Here is a 24,867-nt window from a genome sequence, read left to right on the forward strand (position 1 = left end):
GGCAGATCACCTTAGGTCAGGAATTTGAGACCAGCCTGGCCAACATGGAGAAACCATGTCTCTACTAAAAATATAAAAATTAGCTGGGGATGGTGGTGGGCCCCTGTAATCCCAGCTACTTGGGAGGCTGAGGCAGGAGAATCGCTTGAACCCAGAAGGTGGAGGTTGCAGAGAGCTGAGATTGCACCACTGTACTCAATGCACTCCAGACTCCAGCCTGGGCAAAAGTGCGAGACTGTGTCAGAAAAGAAAAGAAGAGGGGAGGGGATGAGAGCGGAGGGGAGGGGAGGGGACGAAGTTTTTATTCCACTTGAGTTTTTGTTCCACTTGAGCATTTGCTTGCTGTGTGCCTTTAACAAGTCACAGTCCCTCTCTGAACCTCCATTCCTCACCCATACAATGGAATGACAACTCCTCACTCCTTGGGCGGCATGAGGATCAGATATAAGACTGTACGAGTCAAGTGCCTTGCGGGGCCTGGCCCACTGCTCCCCACTGGCCCCTCACTTTGTGCTCCCCACATGGGATTTGGGTGTTTGCCCCATGCCTGCACTCCCACCCCACTTAATCCTGCTGGGCCCCTGTGGACTGGGGGGTGGGCACTCAGGCTGCTGGTGCTGGAGAAGGAAGGGAACGGAGCTTTTGCTGCTTAGGGAGGGGCGCAGTGGGCAGAAGGAAGGCAGTGCCCTGGGTCTGGCGCTCTGACCTCTTCCCACAGGTTCTTCATCAGCAAACCTTTAGCAGAGGAGCACTCTCTAGCCAGGAAGGGGAGAGGGATCCCAGGCAGGACCACGGGGTGAGGGGCAAGCAGGGAGCAGATGGGCCATAGGGGGCCCCGAGTCTGTGGTGGGAGGCAGGTGACTCTCCATGCTCACGGTCACACAGCAAGAAAGTCTGTGTCTGTTGTCTGTGTCTGCCATGTCCTCTGCCATGGGGAGCATCTGCATGCTTCTCAGCCCCTCACGCTGTCTCCTCGCCGTCTCTGCAGGACATTTGCGAGGACCCCCGCCTCTTTGTGGATGGCATCAGCTCCCACGACCTGCACCAGGGCCAGGTGGGCAACTGCTGGTTTGTGGCAGCCTGCTCGTCACTTGCCTCTCGGGAGTCGCTGTGGCAAAAGGTGAGGCCTGGGGCAGGGTGGGGCAGGGTGCTGGGGAGTGTGAACGCAGCCTGCGGCTCTCACTGTCAGACGGGCGGAACCTGAACGTGGCAGATGAGACTTTCAAAAGCCTGTGCCGGGGATGGGGTGGGGGACCCCAGTTCTGGCCGAGCGTCAGAATTGCCATCCCTCACCCTCCAGCTGGGCAGGCACTGGGAATCTGTGGGGCTCCCAAGGTCATTCTGATATGTTCTCCCCGCCCTCGCTGTTGGGGACACTTGGCGGATTAACACACACCTGTGAAATGTGGAAGCTGTGTGCATCACATTTAGTGTGCAGTGGACGCCACTGGTGGGGCTCAGGAGACCCCTGACAGACACAGACCTGCCGCGTGACTCGGCTGGTTGCTGTCCTCCTCTGGGCCTGACTTCTCCCAGTTGTTGAGCAAGGATGCGTTGGCGATCCCCAGCTTCACGACTCCCGGTTCCAAGCTGCTAGTGTTCTGGACTAGGGCCAGAGGGTTTGGGTTGGAAAGAATGGGCTCTGGTCCTGCAACCCGACCTCCTATCCCAGCACGTGGCAGCGGGGCCTTAGATTCAGTGCACAGGAGGCAGGGAGACCAGAGTGGGGGCAGACCCTGGCTCCCTGAAGAATTATTGTCGGGGACTGCAGGGAGACTCTGGTCATGGCCCCTTGCTCATCCCTGCCCTTCTGCCATCCCTTGGGAGGGGCTGGCAGTGGGGCTGAGGAGCACTGGACACCTGCATCTCCCAGGCTTGGCAGTGAGCCTCAGCACTTGGTAGCTTTGGAGCTGGCCTCAGGTTACTCATCAGTAAAATCAGGACAATCGGAGTGGCTGTCTCTTGGGGAGTGGTGAGGGTGGGACCAGATGCTGCACTCAACGAGCCTTGTGTGGCGTGGTGCTTGGCCAAAGGTGGCTGTGCCTACCAGCATTATGATAATTAATATCATAGAACAGACAGGTAAGGTACTCCTGTGCAAGACTGAGTTTTTCCTCATCCTCTGAGGTATCCCTTGGCCATCAGAGGGAGCAGTGCCTTTGGGCGAGGCTGAGACTCTGATAGGTGTCTTGCTCTTGAGTCTGCAGAACGGGGGTGTGACCTCTCAAAGCCACTCCAGGGTGGGCATCCCTGGGGCCTAGCCCCAATGGTCCTGCAGGGTAAGAGCAGCTGCCTGCTGTAGGGCCCCTGGGGCCTTGGCAGAGGCCACAGTTGCAGCGTGTGGATGTGGATATTCATGGGGCACCTGAGCCAGGACGGCTTCCAAGAACCACCCGTTGGCTCATTTTACTTCTACGCCTGAAGGCCCACAGAGGGCTGGAGCCTGGTTCTGTGCTCTGGGTGTCGGGCTGGTCCTCACTCTCCAGCTTCCAGGCTCCCACCCCCTTCTCTGAGCCCAGAACAAGGTCCCCCTGCCTTAGAGCCCACCCCGTGCTAGATGAGGGCTCAGTCAGGGGCTGAAGGGGCACATGGGCATCCTGTAGGGCTGTCCCCACCTCCCACCTTGCCCTGTAATTGCCTGTTTTATCTTTCACCTCCCCCATGAGGTGAGCTCCCCACGGGCAGAATTGGCCCAACGTATATGTCCCTGCTGAGGCCACCAGGGACGTGCAGTAGAGAAGGCTCAGGAGAGTTTTGGGAGCAGAGCTCCTTTCCAAATTGTTGGATTCAGCTACCACCCAGCAGCCCCATGGTCGGCCTTGCTGTCCCAGACCTCCCAGGGCCTTGTGGCGCTGGGCCTCACTCCACTGGGTCCTCTCCTGAGGAGGCCATCCGTCTGGCCATTTGTAGGTGGAAGCCTGTGTATTCTGCCCTGGGCTTGGCCCCAAGCGGTTCCTGGTGCAGCTCTGCCTCTCACCAGTGAAGAGCGGGCCCAGGACTGCAGGTAGGAGGCCTGTGTTTATCTGTGGGCCAAAGGTTCCTATTGCAGGGAGTTGGGGCGCCTGGCCTGGCTGGTCTGGGAGGCTGCCAGGGCCAAGAGGCTGATCTATAGCAGCTTGGATCCCAGGGAGGCCAGGGCGGTTCTGGGTGCTCCTGGCTAATTGCGCTTTGCCTCCTGTGCTGCTGTGGTGCTAGCCCATGGATCCCAGAAGGAGGCTCAGGGCCTTGCGGAGCTCATTATTGTACCTTCCCTCCCTCGTCCCTGCTGACTGGGCTCTGTTTGTTGTCACCCCTCACTTTCTGGGCCTGTTGCCCTGCAGGGCCTCCTTGTTTTCTCCATGGAAGGGCAGTGGGGGTGCTGCCCAGCCTGAGCTGCACCCCTGCCCTCCCCCCTTCACACTTGGGGATTCTGAGCCTCAGACACACTGAGCATCACACCCTCGACACATATGCCCCCAACACCCCCCCCCCCCAACAGGAAGCCACCCTTACTCCTCACAGGATTCGAAGGCAGCCTGACCTGGATTTGATGCTGGCTGGGTCCGCTGCTAGCTGTTTTTGTCCTCAGTGTAAGTTGACCTTTCCAGCGCCCAGGGTTGTGGAGGATTAAAGGGGCCAGAGGAAGGCAAACCCTTGCCTTTCACACTCTCTGCACTTGTTAAATTCCCTCCCCTGCCCCCTTCCAGATGCCCCACCTGCTTCTCTGTTCTGCCAGACATCTCTTAGCCTCATGCCCTGATCCTACGGGATCCCTGATGGGGGCATTTTAGCTTCCCCGACTTGATGGTACATTCCCTAAGGGCAGGGCAGTGGACTTCAGGTGACCAGGTTTTAGGAACTTGAAATCAGGATTGCAACAGTTGGGTTGAACATTTGCCATTGGTCCTGGCCTGGCCTAAGCCAAGGTCGGCTGTGAGCTCACCTCTCTGGAGCCTGGGGCAGCCCCAGGCACAGGGGCAGACCTGACGCCTGCTCTGAGCCACGGGGCCAGGCCTGGGCCCAGGGGGAGTCAGGCAGCTCCTGGCCAAAAATAAGCATGGAAGTGACCAGAGTCCCAGTCGAATGCCTGGTTGCCTCTAGGAGAGAGTGCTGGGGTGAGCAACCCTGGGTGGGGCCTGGGAGAGGCCAGTGAGGGCATTTAAAAATGCCTCCCACTCTGTCCCTGACCCGGTTGTATTAGCAGTTCCTGCTCTTTAGTTACCAAGCAGTTCCCTTAGCACACACGGATGGAGCACCAGCTGTGCCCTGACAACCATAGTAGATCCTGGGGACGGAAGGCTTGAAAAAGTACAAGGATGTACAAAGTCACTTAAGGTTTTAATTTGTCAGACACAATCAGTGTTAAGGGTTTTCTGTGTTTCCTTCTAGTCCTTTTTTCCACTTGGTGTTAAAGAGGATTTTGCTTGTTTTGGTTTTTTTTGAGTTGGAATTTTGCTCTTGTTGCCCAGGCTGGAGTGCAGTGGTGTGATCATGGCTCACCGCGACCTCCGCCTCCCTGGTTCAAGCAATTCTCCTGCCTCAGCCTCCCGAGTAGCTGGGATTACAGGTGCCCACCACCATACCCGGCTAATTTTTGTATTTTTAGTAGAGATGGGGTTTCACCATGTTTGCCAGGCCGGTCTCAAACTCTTGACCTCAGGTGATCCACCCGCCTCGGCCTCCCAAAGTGCTGGGATTACAGGTGTGAGCCACTGTGCCCAGCCTTGTTTTGTTTTTTCGTATACATTTTTGCAATTACATCTGCAAGTTTAGAGCTTGCTTTTCTCCTCTGTATTCATTGCTACGTCCAGCCTTGGGTGGGTCCTCCCAAGGTGTCTGATGGCTGCCCAGAGGTCTGTGGACTTCAGTGGCCCCAGTCCCCAACCGCAGCCTCCTGCATCCTGCCTGCTCCCTTGCCAACAAGCCTCAGTCCACCCCCTCTGCCTGCTCCCCTCCCTCTTCCATCCCTTTCTCCCCAGGCCTTCCCTTGACTCCCACCGCTCCTCCCTCCTGCCCAATCTGTAAGACTCAAGCTCCCGTCACAACCATCCTCCGCCTTCAGCCTCCTGAAGCTCGGTGCCACTCTGCTCAGGCCCTCCCCAGGGGTCTTGTGCCCCTAAATCCTCATCAGTAGAAGCTGATCACACCCCCCGACCCCCATCCCTCAGGATCCAGAAATAGGGGATCCTCCTTCCCCAGTGCTGCTTCTGGACCATGGCGTCCCCATACAAGCACTTGGCTTCTTCACTGGGCTCCCAACCGCAGCCCACTGTGTTGCTGTCCCCACCAGCCAGCTGCCCTGGCCAGTCACCTGGGCACAAAGGGCTTGGCTCCTCCCATTTCCCAGCCCATTCTACCCCAAGAACTGCTGTGTCCCAGGCTTTACTGTGTCCGCCCTCTCACTTTGCCCTTTTACCCTTGTCTTAGTTCTCCCCATCTCCTCTCCATCAGCCTTCACCTTCAGCCACCTCGGTCACTTGCTGCCATGCCACAGCCTGGGCCCAGAACTGCTCTCCCTGGAAGTCTTCAGCCAAAGGCCCAGTCTCTCTGACCTCACCTTCCAGCCATCTTGCTCACTTCCAACCCTGACACTCACCTACCACTACTCTTCATTTTGGCCCTGGCCAGTACCTGTGTACTGTCTCCCCACCTGTCCACCTTCCTCTTGGCCTTGGGCTTGGGCCCCATGGTCTATCACATCACCTGTCCCTTGTCAGTGTCATTCATTCATTCGTTCATTCATTCATTCATCTGTCTATTCATTCATTCATCTGTTCATTCATTCATTTCGTTCATCTGTTCATTCATTCATTTCGTTCATCTGTTCATTCATTCATCCGTTCATTCATTCATTCATCTGTTCATTCATTCATCCGTTAATTCATTCATTCATTCATTTGTTCATTCAGCCCTTCATGTAGTCATTCATCCGTTCATTCATTCATTCGTTCATCCATCCGTTCATTCATTCATCTGTTCATTCATTCGTTCTTTCATTCATTCATCCATCCATTCATTCATTCTTTCGTTCGTTCTTTTGTTCATCCATTCATTCATTATTTCATTCATTCATCCATCCATTCATTCATTCATTTGTTCGTTCATCTGTTCGTTCAACAAGCATTTCTGAGGCCTTCTGTGTGGCAGGCCCTGTTCTGGGTGCTGGCCTAGAGTGATGACAAGACACACTTCCTACCCTCTCAGGACAGGTGTGTCACAGGCAAAAACTGAGCAATTCAACAAATAAAAAGCAGAATGCGGTGCTGGAAAGGATAGAAACAGCTCCCCTCTATGGAGGAAAGGGAAGCCTCCCATGGTAGTTCCTTAGCCAAGTTGTTCCCCTCTCCCATGCCCCTCCAGCTACAAAGCAAAAGGTTCTGTGAGGATCAGGCAGTTGGACGTCTAGCTGTATGGTTCTCTCAAATACCCTTGGGGGAATTGCTGCCAATGACCTGCAGAGCTGACCCAGGGCTTGCAGTGCGGTTTTAACAGGACCAGGTATTCTGTCTGCCTTGGTGCCCCTCTGCTGTTCAGGTAGCCCAGGATCCCACTGATTGATTAGCCACCGTCTCACAATTGACCGTGCTTGTGGTCTAGACCCTTCAGATTGTTTTCCGTTGTTACACCTTGGCCTTGACTCTGTCCTCTTTTCTGTGTGTGGCATGTTGTGGTGACGGCCACTCTCCAACTCCCATCCCCACCCTCTCCGCAACTCCAGCTCCACTCACACATTCCAGCTCTTTCTTTTCCCCAGTATAAAGGCTGAGCTCCTGGTTCCGCCTTGGGCCCTGGGGATATAAACATTTGCCAGATTCTTCCTCTGCCGCAAGTCTCCTGCGGGAAACTGAGGATTAATTCAAGTGGAATAAGTGGTGGGATTTGGGTAGAAGTGAAGCCTGGTCCTGTGGTGGCCATGGTGCAGGGCTGTGGCACAGCCAGCCGCCAGTGTCACCCGAGTCAGTAATGCTCAAGGCGCAGTCCCTGGCCCAGCAGCATGTCGCCTGGGAGGTGGTTAGGAATGCAGATTCTCAGGCCCGCAGAGCTCTGATAAACCAGGAGTTCTGGGAGGGGGGTCCAGCAATCTGTGTGTTAAGTCCTGAGGGTGAATCTGATGCTCACTCAAGTCTTGAGAACCATGGTTCTGGGTGAGATGTGGTAGCTGGGCTGAGATCCTGGCAGGGGACTGGAGGGGAAGGGTCCCAGGGTGTTTGGGAAGCAGAATCGACAGACTTTGGTGATTGGGTGTAGAAGAGTGAGGGGGAGGCGGGTGTCAGGGGTGACTCCAAGGTTTGGCTTAGGTGACTACAGATCCCCAGTCACTGAGCCCTCTCTGGTCCTGGCTTCTGCATCTGGTCCTGCGGGTCTTTCACCCTCCCTGTGTACCTCCAGTGAGGATCACTCCCCACCGCCCTCCGCATCACTGCACTTACGAAGTGCTCGCATCTTCACAAACAAGCCAGCGCCCAGCCCGGCCCTAGTAGTCAGGGCGGTTGCCACAGCAATTGACATCAGCGACCTTGTCCCCAAGGAGCCTGCCACCCTCCGCCTGCCTGCGGGGCCGGCATTATCGCTTCTGTGGGGACTGGAGTGGAGGCAGGTGGGGACTCCCACCCCTCACACACACCCCATTTTGAGAACTGGGTGGGGCTGGGAAGGGCCAGTGCCAAAGGGAGGGGAAAAGGGAAGGGCAGAAGGTAGGCGGGGCACCCCTTTGGTGGCCTCTTCTCTCCACGGCCCCAGGCTCCAGCCCACTTGGGTCCTTGGTGTTGGTGGCAGCAGCACTTGGGCCATGGCGGAGGACAGGCCACAGCAGCCGCAACTGGACATGCCGCTGGTCCTGGACCATGACCTGACCAGGCAGATGCGGCTACGCGTGGAGAGCCTGAAGCAGCGCGGGGAGAAGCGCCAGGACGGGGAGAAGCTGCTGCAGCCAGTGGAGTCCATGTACCGCCTTGACTTCACCCAGCAGCAGCGGCTACAGTTCGAGCGCTGGCATGTCGTGCTGGACAAGCCAGGCAAGGTCACCATCACAGGCACCTCGCAGAATTGGACGCCTGACCTCACCAACCTCATGACGCGCCAACTGCTGGACCCCACTGCCATCTTCTGGCGCAAGGAGGACTCGGATGCCATGGATTGGAACGAGGCCGACGCCCTGGAGTTTGGGGAGCGCCTGTCAGACCTGGCCAAGATCCGCAAGGTTATGTACTTCCTCATCACCTTTGGCGAGGGTGTGGAACCCACTAACCTCAAGGCCTCCGTGGTTTTTAACCAGCTCTGATGGCAGCTGCCACCTGCTGCCCTCCTTTCGCCCACCTGTGCTCTCCCCTGCCCCTGCCACCTTCCCCCCTATATTTTTGCGGCCATTCTTCTCACTGTTCAGCCTGTCTTCGGCTTGCCCAGAAGCCCCGTGAGTCCCACGCCCTTCTCCTCTGCTTCTCCCTGGTGCCAGCACTCTGGCTCACAGGAGGAAGATTCCAAGGCTCCCTAGCCTACAAGCTGGACTGGCTGCCGCATTGCTCTAGACAGTAGAGGCCTACTCGGGGCCAGTGTGCATGGACAGGGAGGCCGGGGCCATCTGCCTTCTCTCTGCTTCATTGTGGGAGAGAGAGACTGAGAAAGACCAAGAGAGACACAGAGATGAAGATTGAAAAACCCAGCATCCGCTTCCTCCAGAGTCAGGGAGACGGAGGTGATGGGGCAGTCTCCACGGGGAGTCCAGCAAGCCAGCACTCACTGCTCCCCGGCCTCGGTGCCCTTTGCCGGAGTCTGTGTCTGGGCTGCTGGTCCCACAACACCTTGGCAGCCCTCCGGATGTGGGGCAGGGTTGCTGCAGGGGCGGATTTGGGCAGTGGAGAGTGGCTGGCACCCTGGAGGCTGTGGAGGCCCAGCTGTGGCTCTTCTGGACCTGACTTCAGGGTGGAGAAGCGAAGGGGGAGGTTACACAGAGATCTGTCTCTACGTACACATATCCACGAGAGAGAGCGTGCTGTATTCATATGGATGTATTCTAGAGGTCTATTCTTGCCCTAGGAACAAGTGCAATTTTAGATTATCTGTTCATCATTGCTACTGGTTCAAGGATGGCTCTTAACAGGGGCCTGGTCCTGATGACCTTGGCCTGGGGACTTCCTGAGCTAGGAGACTGCAGTTCAGACAGTGAAACAGGGAGCGGATTAGTAAAGGGGGTTCCCTTTGCCTTGGGGGAAGTTGGAGCTGGAGAGAATGGATTCTCCAGGGCCTCAAGTGTCCCCTGCTGGGGAGTCAGGCTCATTTGAGCTTGCAGGTCAGGGAAGGCAAGTGCTTCGTCCTGAGGTAGCATCTGTTGGCATTTATTGGGCTTCTTCAGTGCAGCTGAGGGGCGCAGGGTGAAGGCGTGGTAGGCAGTTACGATGGCTGATGGTCCTAAGTGGGCTGCAGGCGGCAGTGGTGTGACGGCGGAATGCTAACCTCTGAGGTCATTGGGTGCAACTCACTCACCAAACAGATGGGGAAACTGAGGCACAGTTTTCATCGGATTCAGTTCTGGCTCCGAGCCTCATTCCCCTTCACATTGCACAGTCCCAAAGAGCCCCCCTTTTGGGGGAGTGCCTGACCTGCACCTAACATCAGCCAAGTACAGCTAAGCCACTGTCCCCAGCACCCTGACTTAAGGCCAGTCTTGTGTTTTGTCCTCAGCCAGTCAGAGATGCGTCCAAGACATTTCCCCTCATGAAGCAGAGCTGTCAAGGAACTTGTGGCTCTAGAACAGATGCACTGAGGGCCAGAGAGTCAGGGCCGTCCCCCAAGGTTGGGGCTGCCAGGAGGGTGAGCCCCACCTCGGAGGTGTGCAGGCTGGGGCAGCATGCTGCAGCTGAGATTCTGCGGGTGGGAGAGTGAGAGAGTGGCTGTGGGCTGAGCGCTGGTCCATTCTGACTCAGCTCTGGGGCCCGTTCTGGGGCAGGCTTGAAGAAGTCCTGGCTGTCGCCTGCCCTGCTGAGCATGCGGGGAGGCCAGGCCCATGCACAGTGGCCCTGCCCTTCTGCCTCTTTGCTTGAGCTCTCCCTGCAGCTCTGGGAACCCTCTTAGTCCTGACTGCCTATCTCCCCAGCCAATCTGTCCTGGGGCCTAAGTGCCTCTGCTGTGCCCACTGCAGGTCCCCAATAAAGCCTGTGCCCTGGCCTTGGTGATGTGCATTCTCTCGCCATCAGCCCCCATCCCCTTCACAAGCCCTCACAGCCTCAAGCACCTGCTCCCTGGCCATTTCCCACACTCCCCCAGCCCCTGCCAGCTTCCAAGGAGGAGGCCTGGAATAATCAGGGGCTTCACTGAATCTCCTGAGGCTGGCCAGGAACTTCCAGCCCTGACTGTTTCTCTGGTAGCCCCAGAGCTGCCTCCATGTGGGGTGTGCAGAGAGCTGTGCTGAGGGAGGTGCCATCTGGGCACTGCTGAGGGTTTGGGTAGGAAGGCACCAAACCAGGTGCAGTCTCGAGTCTCCCTGCCTTGCAGGGCCACTGGGCAGGGTGTGGATGGAAGGGCAGAGTTGTGAGGGGTGGGGTGAGGTCAGGCCCGTGCCTGGGTTTAGTCTGGCCTCTGTCACGGATGAGCTGTGTGTTCTCAGGCAGCTGCCAACCCCCTCCCAGCCTCAGACCTTCCAGAGTGAACAGCTTGGTTCTGTGAAGGCCCTTTCAGCCCCACCCTCTGGGAATTGTCAAACTGCCTGGCTAGACTGACATGGGCAAGATGTAACCCCAAGGCCACGTGACTTTAGTGCCCCACTTGATCCTTCCTCACAGCTCTGTTCTCTCATCACCACTCTCAAACTCACTCATTTTTGGACAGAGACAACTGAGGCCCAGAGGAGGAGGCCTGCCCAGGTCACAGAGGGCATGGAGGGGCTGGAAGCAGGTGTGGGCGGGCCAGGCTCTGGGCCTGTGGACCTTTGGCCCCATGACACTGGCCCCTGGGATGAACTGGGGAGATGGGCCCCACCCACCTGACAACCCAGGCTCGGACTGGGCTGCCTTCTTTTTCTGGAGACCAAGTCAAGCCCTGCCTTGGGGCCCTCACCGGTGGTTTTGTTTCGGAATGAGCCCCGCTCCAAAATCCAACCCCACCACTCTCCTGGGTCTCACAGCCCCTTTCATGCCCACCTCGGAGTAGCTGCTGCCCCCTGGTTTCCCTTTCACACACCCCTCACAGCATGCGCAGAACCCTTCCCCAGCCCCACACCCAAACCCCCGCCCGTCTCTCAGGGTCTCTGCATCCCTGACATCCCCTCCCCAAACTGGCCTTCCAGCCACTGCTAGAGGTACCTGAGACAGAGGAATCCAGCCTCAGGACAGCAGTAGAGGCCTGGCTCGATCCCCAGAGTGCAGGAATGGCAAATAACCCATTTTCCCTGGAAACCACAGGGAGAGACCTGCCTTTCCCTGAGCTCTGTGCCCAGAGGCAGCGAGTGCGGTGAGCGACCTGGCCCACCCCACCCTGCCAGCTGGATGGCCCTGGGCAACCTCTGAGCTTGTTCCTCATCTGTGAGTTGGGGCCAGCAATGGCACCTCCCTTGAGGCTGTTGTGAGGGTGAAATGGGCGAATGTCCACAAAGTGCTTGAGCTTCCTGGAGCCCGCACACGGTCACCTTCCCTCCCTGAGTTTGCCCATGGTTACTGCCCCATCACCATAGACACAGGGTCTCCCCTCTCAGTTATCCCAGGGGTGGGGGTACAGGAGAACCAGTGGAGAGCTGAAGGAAGTTGCCTGAGGCGTCACAGGCCGGTGCCGATGGCAGCAGGCGCGGGGTGGAGGCGTGGGCAGGAACCTGGCCTGGCTCTGTGGTCTGAGAGAGCGGCCATGGGGGAGTGTGTCCTCCTCTGTCACCATCGCCACCTCAGAGCGGCCCAGCAGAGACCATTAGCCTTCACATGATTGCTGGGGAGCCGGAGGCCCAGGGGAAGGGGGGCTGCTCCAAAGCTGGGGATCCCTGCCCTGTTTCAGCCGCCCCATGAACAGGACCTGCCGTGGCCACTCTGGTGCATTGACACCCTGGTCTCTGGTAGAGAGCAGCAGGGCTCTGCTCTCCCGAGAAGGCAAGGGGTGCCCACCACACACACGCACCCACTTTAACACGTGGGCACACCTGCACACACGTCCACACACCTGCACACACGCACACACTTCCACATGCGCGCACACACCTCCACGTGCGTGCACACACCTCCGCACGCGCCCGCGCACACACCCCCCACACGCGCGCACGCACACACACCCCCACACGCGCACACACCTCCACACGCGCGCACACCTCTACACGGGCACACACACACACGCACAGGGACTTCCACACATGCGCACACACCTCTACACATGCATGCGCACGCACCTCCGCGTGTGCGTGCACACACACCGCGTGCGCGCGCACCTCCACACACACACCTCCACACACGTGCGCGCACACCTCCACACACACGCACACACATGCGCACACACCTCCACACGTGCGCGCACACCTCCGCGCATGCGCACCCCTCCACACACACCTCCACACACGCGCACACACCACACACACGCACACACACGCAGAGAGACTTCCACACACGCGCAAACACCTCCACACACGCACACACTTGCAGGCAGGTCCTGAGCAGCTCCCCTCCCTGAGCTCCTGACCCCCGTCTTCTCTCTGTCGCACAGCTGGGCAGAGTCCTGTCTGCCACTACCCTGGGAGGCTTTGAGAGCAGCCACTTCGGTCTAGGTGGGAGTCTCTAGGGACAATCCAGGAGCCAGGGATGCTACCCAAGGTTTCTGGGCCCATTCTGCAGTGGGTGGCCACTGGTGAATCACACCCCAGGGGGTATGAGGGAGGCGGCAGATCCCGCCAGTCCTTTGCCTCACTGCCAGGTCAGCTCACATCAGTAAAGCCTCATAGGCACGCAGTAGCTGGTGGGGAGCTTCTCCTTTCTCCTCTTGGGAAGGAGGTCTTCTCAGCTCCCTCCCAGCCCTGAGGTTTTTAGACTGTTCTGTGAAGGCACACATGTGTATACCAACAGCAGATGACCCCTCATGTGTGCACAGCTCTCTACAGTTCATGAAAGAGCTCCAAGGCTGTCTCCTTTAGTTCTCATAACAGCCCTAGAGGTTGTTTGGTAGATGAGGAGACTGAGACTCAGAGGTGGCCCAGTTGAAAGTGAAGTCACTGCCGTGCCCCGCAGTGAGTAATGTGGTATTAAGTCGTGTGTACAGGTCACCAGCCAGTCAGGGCTGCACTGCGACCAGTCCGGGGGATTTTCCTCCCAGGAAGACTCCAGCCAGCTTTGGAGCTGGGCCAGGCCCTGTGCTGGGTGCTGGAGATCTGAGAATGAGTCAGACTTGGCCTCTGTCCCCCAGGAGCTCCTCCCAGTGGGCAGGGAAGAGAGAACCATGCTGGGGTGCCAGGAGAAGGGGCTGCCTGACTGTTGGGGGGGGCCCGGTAGGAGGTCCCTCAAAGCTGCTGCTCTCAGCCAGCCCCTGAGAGACGAGGGAAGGAGGCAGAGGGAGCCACTTGTGCGTGGGTGAGGTGGCTTGAAGTGGCATGGGTGTTTGATGGTTGTGGTAGATGGGACCCGAAGGAGGGAGTGTTTGAGGGATGAGGGTGAGAGCGTGGACTGCTGGGCCAGGTAGCTGGTGTCCATGGTGATGGGGAATTTCTGCTGTAGACAGCGAGAGGGTAGGGAGCACAGCCTGATGGACTCCTTGCATCCATCCCTTCACTTTGACACTTGCCAGCCCATAGCTAGTCTTATTTCTTCTACACGCCACTGCATTTTGCCCAGGTAGCATTTCATTTCATCTGTAAATATTTCCAGATGCATCTCTGAAAGATAAGGACTCAAAAAATAAAAAATAAAAAAACCATAATACTAACTTTTAAAATAATCCCTTAATATCATTAAATATCCAGTAATTGTTCTAATTTCTAATTTGTGCTATAAATATGCACAGGTTTTACAGTTTGTTTGAGTGAGATCCAAATAGAAGTCCATCACTGCAATTGGTTGATTGCTCTTTCATCTTTTATTTTTTCCTAGTAATTTATCTATCAAAGAAACGGGGCCGTTTGTCCTGTGGGGTTTCCCATGGTGTGGGTTTTGTTGACTGTGTCTTTATGATGGTGTTTAACACGTTCTCTGTCCCCTGCATTTCCTGTAACCTGGGACTTAGCTCTAGAAGCTTGATACGGTTTAGGAACAATTTTTTTCTTTTTTTGTCACAGCTGCATCATGGAAGATGTTGTGTACTTCATTCAGGGGGCACATGATGGTTGGTTCTCTTTCTTTTTTGTGTTGTTAGAAACCATCAGTGACCACCGCCTAAATTCATTCATTCTTCAGTGGTCGTAAAATGCTGGTGGTCTAATATCATCATTTCTTTCTCATTTATGAGCTAGAAATCTTTTCCAGTTCAAGACTTCGCTCCATCTACTATTTGGTTACCATCTGGTATAGTTTGTCTACAGAGACAGGATAAATTTCTTGTAATTTTCCAGTTTCAATAAAAAAAGACTTGATTCCCTACCCTCCTCTGACAGTGACTAATTGTTTTTGTAAGTATCATTCTGATCTCATGAATTTGAACATACTTGATGTGTTTTAATCCATTGCTGTTTTTGCCCTTATTGATGCTCAAATTAGACCATCTTTGGCCAGCAGGAACCTCTTCAGGATGGTTCCTGAATCCTTTGACATGGCCCCAGGAGTCTGTGCTGGCTTCCTTGATTTCCGGCATGGCGTGAGAGGGTTTTTGGTTTTTGGTTTGGAGCACACCTGTCTGGACAGTCTCCCTCCTGCTCAGCATCCTGGCTGACAGCAGAGCAGTTGCGGGTGAGAAGGCTGGCTTGGGGCCCATCCCGTGCCAAGTGCAGGGTGGTGAAGCAGGAGGGGAAATGGAGGCCCTCGGGGATCCCAGACTCTGGATCTCCAGGCCCTGGAGCCTCATGAGCAGCTTCTTGAGCCACAGAGGGCTCAGAGCCAAGCCTCGAGTTTGACTAATGATCCTCCCGAGGTCCCAGCAGCTTGTGAGGGCTGCCCTTCCTCCCAGCCATGCAGTCCAGAGCTTTCAGAACAGGGCAGAAGCAGAAGGAGGGGGTGAAGGCAGTGGGCCAGGCCCGTGTTCTCAGCTTAGGACTCCCTGTCACTCTGTGTGCTTGGGCAGATCTTGCTTCTTTCTGGACCTCAGCCTTCCCATTTGTGCGGTGGGAATGGTAACCCTCACCCTGTATGGAACCGCTCTTTTTCTTTTGAGACAAAGTCTTGCTCTGTTGCCCAGCTCACTGCAGCCTCCGCCTCCCGGGTTCAAGTGATTCTCATGACTGAGCCTCCTGAGTGGCTGGGATTACAGGTGCACACCACCATGCCCAGCTAATTTTTATATTCTTTTTTAGTAGAGACAGAGTTTTACCACGTTGGCCAGGCTGGTATTGAACTGGCCTCAAGTGATCCACCTGCCTTGGCCTCCCATGAGACCTATTTTTGATACAGCTCTCCGTCCAGAAAGCAAAGTGGGGAGAGTGCCAGGAGTCAGGGTGTTTTTACTTAGAAAGGGCACAGAGTTGACAGAAAAGTCGGGGTAAGGAGGTGGGGGAAAGGAACAGCCAGTGTTGAGCCCTTGCTGGGTTCCAGACAGTGGCCAGGTTGGGAAGTCCTGGGTTTGAACCCTGCCTCCTTCACTTGTGCTTGAGGCCAGCCATCTCCCAGCACCTTCCAGTAGTATCGCCTCAAAAGCCTGTCATGAGGCTCAGGGGTGCTAGTGTGAGCAGCCTGGCCTTGTGCCTGGGACCCAGCAGGGCTCCATTAGGGCAGTAGTACCTCTCACTGCAGTTAGCATTTTCATTTTCTTGGTCTCACATGTCCCATTAGGGAGCATTTCCCTTTGCCAACATCCCTGTTGATGGTAAAAGATGTGCAAACAAAAGTGTCCTTAATGAGCGTGCAGTGGGGAGCAGCTTTTGGCTGAAGTTTGTACACTCAGGTGAGTGCCAGCCTCCTGGTGTACCTCTGATTCCTCCGCCTGGGTGACCCCCATACCTGGAGTGGTTTTCTTCTAGAAGGAGCTGCTTATGATCGCGATGGGGCTCAGCTCCACTTGGTCCCATGCCCAGCAGGGTCAGGGGTCATGCACCCTGACTTGACAGGGTGAAGGGTTTACCCTTCTCTGCCCAGATTGTGGCTATTGTCCTCATCTGCTTGGGGAATGCCCTGTGGCCGCTGTGCAGATGCTGTTGAGTAGGGTCTGGCACTCCCTTCTCACATAGCCCTGCCTGCACCCTGTGTAGCCTCAGCACTTTGCCTGGGTGCCTCCCTCTCTCACCAGACTGGGAGCCTCTTGAGGGGAGGGGCCATGTGATTCACCTGGTTTTCAGTGTCCAGCCTGGGGCTGGGTGCAGAGTGGTCCACGGTGCCAAGGAGCTCATTTTTCAGAGGCAGACAGATCTGGGTTTGAATCCTGGCTTCAAACCAAGGTTGGTCTGCCTCCAAAGCATGTGTGTATTTTCTAGCTATGTGACCCTGGACGAGTTACATGCCCTGTCTGGACCAGAGTATTGTCATCTGTGAAGTAGGACTGGATAATAGTCATCTACTCAGAGGTTATCGTGATAATTAAATGGAGATAATTCGTGGTAGTCACAGGCATTTCCCAGATGCTTCACAAGTAATAAAATCAGTGTCTCAGTGTCCCCCATCAATGTCTCTGAATTCATTCAGTCAGTGCATGTTTACTAAACATACTCTCTGGGCCAGGCCCTGGGCTAGGTGCTGGGTGCATAGCAGTGACCGAGGCCTATATGGCCCTACCCCCAGAGAACTGACATTCCAGTGATAACATCAGACACTGAGCTCAAAGTCACACAGTTACTTAATTATAACTTGGTAAAGGTAAGTATCTCAGATGAGAGCTGCCAAGGGCCATGAGACTGAGATAGGGGTCCTGGCCTAATCTGAAAAGTCAGGGAGGGCTTCCTGGAGGAAGAGGATGGACACTAAAGGACAAATGGAAGTCTACTGGGTAAAGAGGAGGAGGAAGAATCCGGAGCAGTGAGCAGGGATGGGGGCTGCCGTGGGGGAGGCAGAGAAATGAGGCTGGGGGCGTGCATTGAGAGTTTGGGTCTTATTTTCTAGGGAAGTGACAGGACTGGGTTAGTCTGTGTGGGGCGAGAGTAGATGTAACTGTGGACACTGGTGCAGTGTCCCTGGGCGGGGAGATGGGGAACTGGGCCAGGGTGGTGCCAGCAGGAAGGAGAGGAGGAGATGGATGTCAGGAGGATGGAGGTGCTCAGATTGGCCTGATTTGATGGAGGGAGGGAAAGCGAAGTAGCCAGTGGGGCTGCAGCAAGGGGGACTGCCAGCATTGGGGTGGGCTGGATGGGTGGATGGTGCTGCTGGTCACTAGGCAGGAGCTGGTGGTAGATGTAGACAGAAGTCTCGGGGAAGGTTGCAGGGAGGCGTGAGAAAGGGAAGCTCACACACTCTGAGAACAACACAGCTGGAAGGAGGCCCAGGGAGCCTCCAAGCCCCGCGGAGATGGGAACCTGAGCCCGGAGATGGGGAGGATTCGCCTGGGTCTCACGCAGGCTTGTGGCAGAGTCGGAACCTGAACCCAGTATTCCTTTCCGTTCTGATTCACTGGAAGCTCGCACCCCCCTTTCCTCAGGAAGCCAGCCATCCCCTCACTGTGTCCCCCCATCCTATCCCCCACTCCCCCCACCCAGGTCATCCCAGACTGGAAAGAGCAGGAATGGGACCCTGAAAAGCCCAACGCCTACGCGGGCATCTTCCACTTCCACTTCTGGCGCTTCGGGGAATGGGTGGACGTGGTCATCGATGACCGGCTGCCCACAGTCAACAACCAGCTCATCTACTGCCACTCCAACTCCCGCAATGAGTTCTGGTGTGCCCTGGTGGAGAAGGCCTATGCCAAGTAGGTGCCAGCAGCAGGCAGGCAGGTGGGAGGCCCAGGCGGGGGTGGCACTGGATAGGCTCCTTATGGTGTTTCCTTAGCCAGGGCTTTAGGCACAGAGAGGCCAGGGGCTGGTGCAGGCATGCGGCAGGCCCAACCGCCAGGCCTGCGGGCATAGTCAGCCGAACCTGCGCTGGGTGGGTTGGAGGCCTGGGCCCTGTAAGGAGAGGAATGTTGCTTACTCCCATTTTAGAGGGAGAAGACTGAGGCCCAGGCAACATCTCGTAGGTAGCTGGGGGCAGAGGCAGCACTCACATCTAGGACCGTTCCTCGAAGGTTCATGCTGCCACGCCCTGCCTGGGGCCTTGGCTGGGGAAGTGGTAACTGAGCTGGGGCCTGGTTGTGCAGGGTGGGCTGCTTGCCTGCCTTCCCCGCTTGCCGGGCCTCCCTCTTGTCCACTGTCCACCTCTGCCTGGCTGACTGTCCATTCTGTCTTTGCTGACCCCTCCTTCTGCTCCGTGCCTTCTGCTTCTGTGTCCCCGGTGCCTAGCACAGAGCCCAGCATAGAAGGGGCACAAGCGGAGTTTTGCTGAGCCGTGGGGAGCCCTGGGGAAGAGTGGCCTGCCCATGCCCAGGCCGTTGCGGGGCAGGGATAGGTCTAGGCCAGGAGGGAGGAGGGGCATTGGGGTCAGAGGCCAGCCTCGCCAGCTCTAGGGGAGCCACTCCCTGGTTCCTCCTGCTAGGCCCATTTGTCAATCTTGCTGGAAAAATATGTGTGTAGGGGCAGGGGCAAGGAGGGAGAGAGACAGAGAACAAGAGAAAGGGGGAGAGAGGAAAAAGAAAGACAACTCCCAACATCAAAAACCCAAGAAAACACACTGGCAGCTTCCACTTTCAATCCTAAGAAAGGAAAGCCAGCCCCCTGGTGGCCACTGAGTCTCCACCACCTGAATACAGGCCTGTCTTCCCCACTCCAGAGGAGCCGACCCAGGGGCCTTGGTTGTCTTTTGTTTTTTTGAAGAACAGGTTCATTGTGGTAAAATGTACAAAACATAATGCTTCTCATTTTAACCATGTGGAAACATACAATTCAGTGGCATTCATTATGATCACAGTGCCATGCGCCATCACCACTACCTATCCCCAGAACCTTCTCATCATTCCAGCAGGAGCTCTATACCCGTTAAACAGTGACTCCTTCCCCACCCCGACCATTGCTGGCACTTTTGAAAAGTGTTGCTTTTTTTTTTTTTTTTTTTTTTTTTGGACAGCTGATTTTTCAAAATTGAGCCACTAAGGCTTAGGGGAATTTAAGCCTTGTATGTTGGCTTGAGTGTTAAGAACTGGGTTTTAGTGTTAGCTCCGCCGTGGCCTGCTGTGTAACTGTAACAGGTTGTCTGACCCCTCTGAGTTTCAAAAACCTCCCTCATAGAGGTGAAGGATGCAGCCTGGCTGGGGAGCACGAGCTGGGAAGTCTTTCCACATTGCTTCCCAGGCTGGCAGGCTGCTACCAGGCCCTGGATGGAGGCAACACAGCAGACGCACTGGTGGACTTCACGGGTGGTGTTTCTGAGCCCATCGACCTGACCGAGGGTGACTTTGCCAGCGATGAGACTAAGAGGAACCAGCTCTTTGAGCGCATGTTAAAAGTGCACAGCCGGGGCGGCCTCATCAGTGCCTCCATCAAGGTGAGAACACAGCAGGCCCCAGAGGCAGCCCCTCCCCTTCACCCTCACTGACCGAGATGGGAGACAGCTGTGACATCCCCCACTCAGGTCAGTTCCTATGTATCCAGACCCTCAGCCTCGTGGGGGAGGGGAGAAGTTGGAAGGTGCAACCCCCTGCCCAGACCCTCTAGGCTATGAAAAGCCTTTCCCACACTGTTCAATCAAAACTTCTTTCTGATCCTCTTGAGTTATGAACGTCTGTGCACCTGAGGGTGGTCCTGATTTCATTAATTGCTCATGTTTTGGATGAGAAAGCTGAGGCCCACAGAAAACAAAGCTCGAACCCAAGTTTAGCAGACCCCGTGGTGTGCTGGTAAACTGCCTCTGTTGCTAAGTAAAAAGCCCTGATTTGTAGCATTTGCTAATTACTGTGGTGTAAATACTCCCATTGTGGCTGATTTCCAGCTACCCACATTTAACAACAGCTATTAACAATATTCCTGGCCGGGTGCGGTGGCTCATGCCTATAATCCCAGCACTTTGGGAGGCCAAGGTGGGCGGATTACCTGAGATTTGAGAGTTTGAGTTTGAGTTTGAGACCAGCCTGACCAACATGGAGAAACCCCATCTCTACTAAAAATACAAAATTAGCCGGGCGTGGTGGTGCGTGCCTGTAATCCCAGCTACTCGGGAGGCTGAGGCTGGAGAATTGCTTGAACCCGGGAGGCAGAGGTTGTGGGGAGCTGAGATCGTACCATTGCACTCCAGCCTGGGCAACAAGAGCGAAACTCCGTCTCAAAAAACAAAAAACAAAGCAATGTTCCTGAATACTTAACAGTTCCTGGAATATTTAACAACAGCCGAGCCAGTGCACATTTGCACCAGCATTCCCCTGGGCTGACCCACTGTGGGTGCCTTCCTTTACTGAGACTGCTGCCCGTGGGGGTGTTCAAGGTCTGTGAACACAGCACTGCCCCATGACTGCAATTCCCGTCCCATCCTGTAGGTCCCGTGCGGCTTCCTGGCCCTCCAGCACGTGAGTCCCTGGTCTGGGTTCCAGTATGGCCCTGCCTCTCTCAGCAACTGTGTCCTTCCACAGGCAGTGACAGCAGCTGACATGGAGGCCCGCCTGGCGTGCGGCCTGGTAAAGGGCCATGCGTATGCCGTCACTGATGTGCGCAAGGTGCGCCTGGGCCACGGCCTACTGGCCTTCTTCAAGTCAGAGAAGTTGGACATGATCCGCCTACGCAACCCCTGGGGCGAGCGGGAGTGGAACGGGCCCTGGAGTGACACGTGAGGCCTGGGGATGGGGGTGTAGGCACAGGGCATGAGGGCTTGGACAAGGACGGGTGGGCTTCTTGGAGGAGGTGGCACCAGGGCTGGGCCTTGAAGGATCTGGGGAAGGATGACACTAGGAATGAATTACTTTGGAGTGGGTGTATGGGGTGATGGATTGAGCACAAGAAAGACCTGGGGCTGGAGGTGAGCTGACCCGTAGCGGGTGTAGAGACCAGCTTGGTGAGTGGGTGAGGGAGGGAACAGGGAGGGAGGCCACAGCCCTGAGCAAATGGGGGACCCCTCTGTGCTTGGCTCCTGGCCCTGGTGAAGCCAGGATGGGAGCGGAGCCCAAGTGCTAAGTGAAGGAGCCTTCTTCACCGGGGGTCACGCCCCCCTCCTCCCAGCCTGCAGCTTTGCTTCCAGACCTCCCAGCATGGTGGCAGCTCACAGTCCCTTGAGGGAGGAGGCAGGCAGGGCTTCCTGGAGAGGGGCTGGGCATGGCCCCAGTGCCCCTGGCCACACCGTGCCGCTGGAGGCCTGGTGCGAGACTGCCCCTCGGGCCTCCTCGCCTTTGCCGGAGAGATCCTGGTGGGCCTGCCTCTTACACAGCTCCCTTTCTCCTCCCCGGCCCTCACACCCCAGCTCGGAGGAGTGGCAGAAAGTGAGCAAGAGTGAGCGGGAGAAGATGGGCGTGACGGTGCAGGACGACGGTGAGTTCTGGTGAGTGTGTGTGCCCTGGGCGTCCGGGGCTGAGGGGGAGCTTCCCACGGGCCTGGCGGGGAGCACCAGGTGGGGAGTCAGGAGCCAGGCCTCTCCTGCATGCCTCATCATCAACTTGCTGTGTGGCCGTGGACAAGTCACACCGTCTCAGAGCCTGTTTCCTCCTCTGTAAAATTACTTGGGCAATACCAGGCCCTTTGATCCCCACAGTCCCCTCTGCCAAACTGAGGGGTCCTGGAGCCGCTGTGGCACCCAGACTGAGCCCTTGGCATGCAGGTCAGGGAGTCGTCTAAGAGGTGGGCCCACCAGGTTCTCCCCAGCAAGGGTAAGGAGGTATGAAGCGCAGTCCAGCACCAGCGGTGTGGTGTGGCAAGGGGCACTAGGTCTATGCCCAGTCCCTCTCCGGGAAGCCCTGCCTGCAGCCTGCCTCCAGGGGCCCTCTGGCAGCCTGATTTCTGAGATTAGGTAGCAGAGGCTCCCAGAGGAGCTAGCTCCCAAGCTGAGACTTGAGGTATAGAGTAGCCCTTGGTGGGCAAGGAAGGAGACGTGGCACAGAGGTGAGAAAACACAGCTGGGTTTGAGAGGGGAGCTAAGCAGGTACATGGGTGAGCTGGGAAGATGACAGCAGCTCAGCTTAAAGAGCTCAGTAATTGGCTGGGTACAGTGGCTCATGTCTATAATCCCAGCACTTTGGGAGGTCGAGGTAGAAGGATTGCTTGAGGCCAGGAGTTTGAGACCAGCCTGGGCAGCATAGTGGGACCCCATCTCTACAAAAATGAAAAATTAGTTGGGTGTGATGATGTACCCGTGTAGACCCAGCTACTCGGGAGGCTGAGGTGGGAGGATTGCTTGAACCCAGGAGGTTGAGGTTATACTGAGCCATGATCGCACCACTGCACTCCATCCTGAGCAAAAGAGCAAGACCCTGTTTCAAAAACAAAAAGAAAAACCCCAGTAGTAATAAGGGTTCATCCTGCATTCATCCAGCCTGCATGAGTCCTGAATGTGGGCCAGGCTCAGTGTCACCCCTCAGCAGAACCTGATACGGAAACTCAGCCCCTTCCTGGAGGGGTACAGGCATCCTGTGTGTGCTGGATTCTTTCGGGGCCCCCAGGCAGACCGGGGGCAGATGGCAGTGGTCCTGGCACCCAATGAGGAGCCCTTCTGCAGGTGTCAGGTCAGCTGCTGCAGAAGGCCACCCAGGCCACTTTGCCAGTCTTGCTCAGGGGTCAGCAGATAAAAACACAGCAGAACTACTTGTCTTTAGAAAGAGTTTCTTCTGAAGGCCTTTCTCTTACATGTTCACAGTTAATTCACTACCCGCTGCCCCCACCAGCCCGCTGGACGCATTCACAGTGTGCAGTGACCATAGCAACACCCTGGCCACTGCAGCACGCTCACCATGGGGTTCCCACCGTCCACTTAAGCCTCACAACAGCCATGGAAGATCGTGGATGCAGATGTGCTTTATAAACTGTAGAGGGCAGCAGACAGTAGTTATTAACACCATTCCCGACAGTAACAGCCTGCGTTTGCCCGTGTGCTCTGTCTGCTGAGAGTTGCACTGCCTGCTTTGATTACATTACCTAATTCCTTTGCCAGCTCTGAGATGGGCACCTGCTGTTAGATTCAGCCCCATTTTACAGGCGAGGAAACAAGTCAGAAGAGAGGTTAAGGGTCCGTGCAATGCCATGCCCATGCCCTTATGTGGGCTTAGCTCTCCTCTCAAAGCCAGCTGTGTTCTCTCACGTCTGGGCCATATGGACATATTAGGTGGCTGGGCTGGGGGGCCAGGAGCCTGGAGAGGTGTGGGGGCGGTACCCTGCTCAGCCCCTCCCCACATCCAGGATGACCTTCGAGGACGTGTGCCGGTACTTCACGGACATCATCAAGTGCCGCCTGATCAACACATCCTACCTGAGCATCCACAAGACGTGGGAGGAGGCCCGGCTGCATGGCGCCTGGACACTGCACGAGGACCCGCGACAGAACCGCAGTGGCGGCTGCATCAACCACAAGGACACCTTCTTCCAGAACCCGCAGGTGGGCGTTCTCAGGGACCCCCACCCTGCCCCTGCAGCAGCTGCGGGGTGCTTTGCCACTGTCCTCCCAGGGACTCCCGTACGACCTTGGGTAATCCCTGTCCCTCCCTGGGCCTCAGCAAATCTGTCTGTACAGTGGGGGTTAGATGGGGTTACACTGGTCCCATCTGGGGGTCATGAAGCCCCCAGCCTCACAATCTGACCTATAGATGGTAAAAATGAGGAAACCGTGGCTCTGAGGGATGGCTCTGAGGGACATTTGGGTGTCTTGTCCTGAGCTACAGGGACATTTAGAGGCTGAGCCGGGGACTCAGCCCCTTGTTTCCACAACAGCACAATTCTGTCCCTTCCTGGGAACTTGGCTGGGCTGGGCTTCCCCATGGGGCCTCTCCCCACAGCCTCCTCAGTCTGACCCATGGCACTGCTTAGCCCTGGTCCTAGATGTGCCTCTGTTGAGCACCACCTGTGTGCCAGGCTCTGTGCAGATCGGCCACCATGGCATTGGTTTCCCCGGCCTTCATGCAGGGTAGCCGTTGCAGGCATTGGTGGGCCCACCTCACAGCAGAGGGACCAAGGCACAGAGAGGTGTTGTGACTGGTCCAGGCTCTGGAATCTGAGCTTCCGGGAGCCAGCCAGCCCATCCCTGGTGTGGTCTCACTGCAGTATCTCTGTCTCTCCTTGGCCACACCTGCAGTACATCTTTGATGTCAAGAAGCCAGAAGATGAAGTCCTGATCTGCATCCAGCAGCGGCCAAAGCGGTCCACGCGCTGGGAGGGCAAGGGTGAGAACCTGGCCATTGGCTTTGACATCTACAAGGTGAGGCCAGCCAGGTTTCCTGCTGTGGGTGGGGAGGGGGAGGGAGCTGGAGTTTGGACTGCCCATACCTGGGGAAGAACACTCTAGAACACCTTGGTCACTGCCATCGCCCCAGCCGCCCTGGCCACCGTGGCAAACGTTGTGAGGATGCCGTGGCATGGGCCCCATTTAGAATATTCACAGAGGGCCCAGCCTGCCCACGGTTGGCTTCTATGGGAGGTCTCAGCCTGATTGCTTTCCGCCTAAGACCCACAGGCCTGGGATGTTTGGCAGATGAGGAAGGGGAAGATTGCTGGTGGTTGGGGCCAGGCCCTGGGAGGCCCTGGGTATCTGCTGGGCCCCCGCTGCTCCTCCCTCAGGGCTCAGGACCCCTTGCAGCCCCTCGGCCTTCCTGCATTGGAGGCCTTGCTGGGCACCAGGAGGAGGCATCCTTGAGCACAGCCACGTGGGGTCACCC

At 56.5% G+C, this 24,867-nt stretch overlaps 2 protein-coding genes across 2 annotated transcripts in view; both read left to right on the plus strand.

The window, feature by feature from the left end:
- Nucleotides 1–24,867, plus strand: part of CAPN5 (calpain 5) — a 58,395-nt gene that overhangs the window by 26,780 nt on the left and 6,748 nt on the right. The window contains exons 3-9 of the mRNA XM_023209339.2: nt 989–1,120; nt 17,699–17,907; nt 19,382–19,574; nt 20,653–20,846; nt 21,474–21,551; nt 23,399–23,594; nt 24,288–24,410. Of these exons, the coding sequence (XP_023065107.1) occupies nt 989–1,120; nt 17,699–17,907; nt 19,382–19,574; nt 20,653–20,846; nt 21,474–21,551; nt 23,399–23,594; nt 24,288–24,410 (1,125 nt within the window). The remainder of the gene's footprint in view (nt 1–988; nt 1,121–17,698; nt 17,908–19,381; nt 19,575–20,652; nt 20,847–21,473; nt 21,552–23,398; nt 23,595–24,287; nt 24,411–24,867) is intronic.
- On the plus strand, nt 7,705–10,140 carry OMP (olfactory marker protein). Its single transcript, XM_023209340.2, has one exon. The coding sequence runs from the start codon at nt 7,769–7,771 to the stop codon at nt 8,258–8,260; it is 492 nt and encodes a 163-aa protein (XP_023065108.1). The 5' UTR covers nt 7,705–7,768; the 3' UTR covers nt 8,261–10,140.

The sequence above is a fragment of the Piliocolobus tephrosceles genome, chromosome 13 (assembly GCF_002776525.5).
Source record: "Piliocolobus tephrosceles isolate RC106 chromosome 13, ASM277652v3, whole genome shotgun sequence".
In the NCBI taxonomy this organism is placed as follows: domain Eukaryota; kingdom Metazoa; phylum Chordata; class Mammalia; order Primates; family Cercopithecidae; genus Piliocolobus; species Piliocolobus tephrosceles.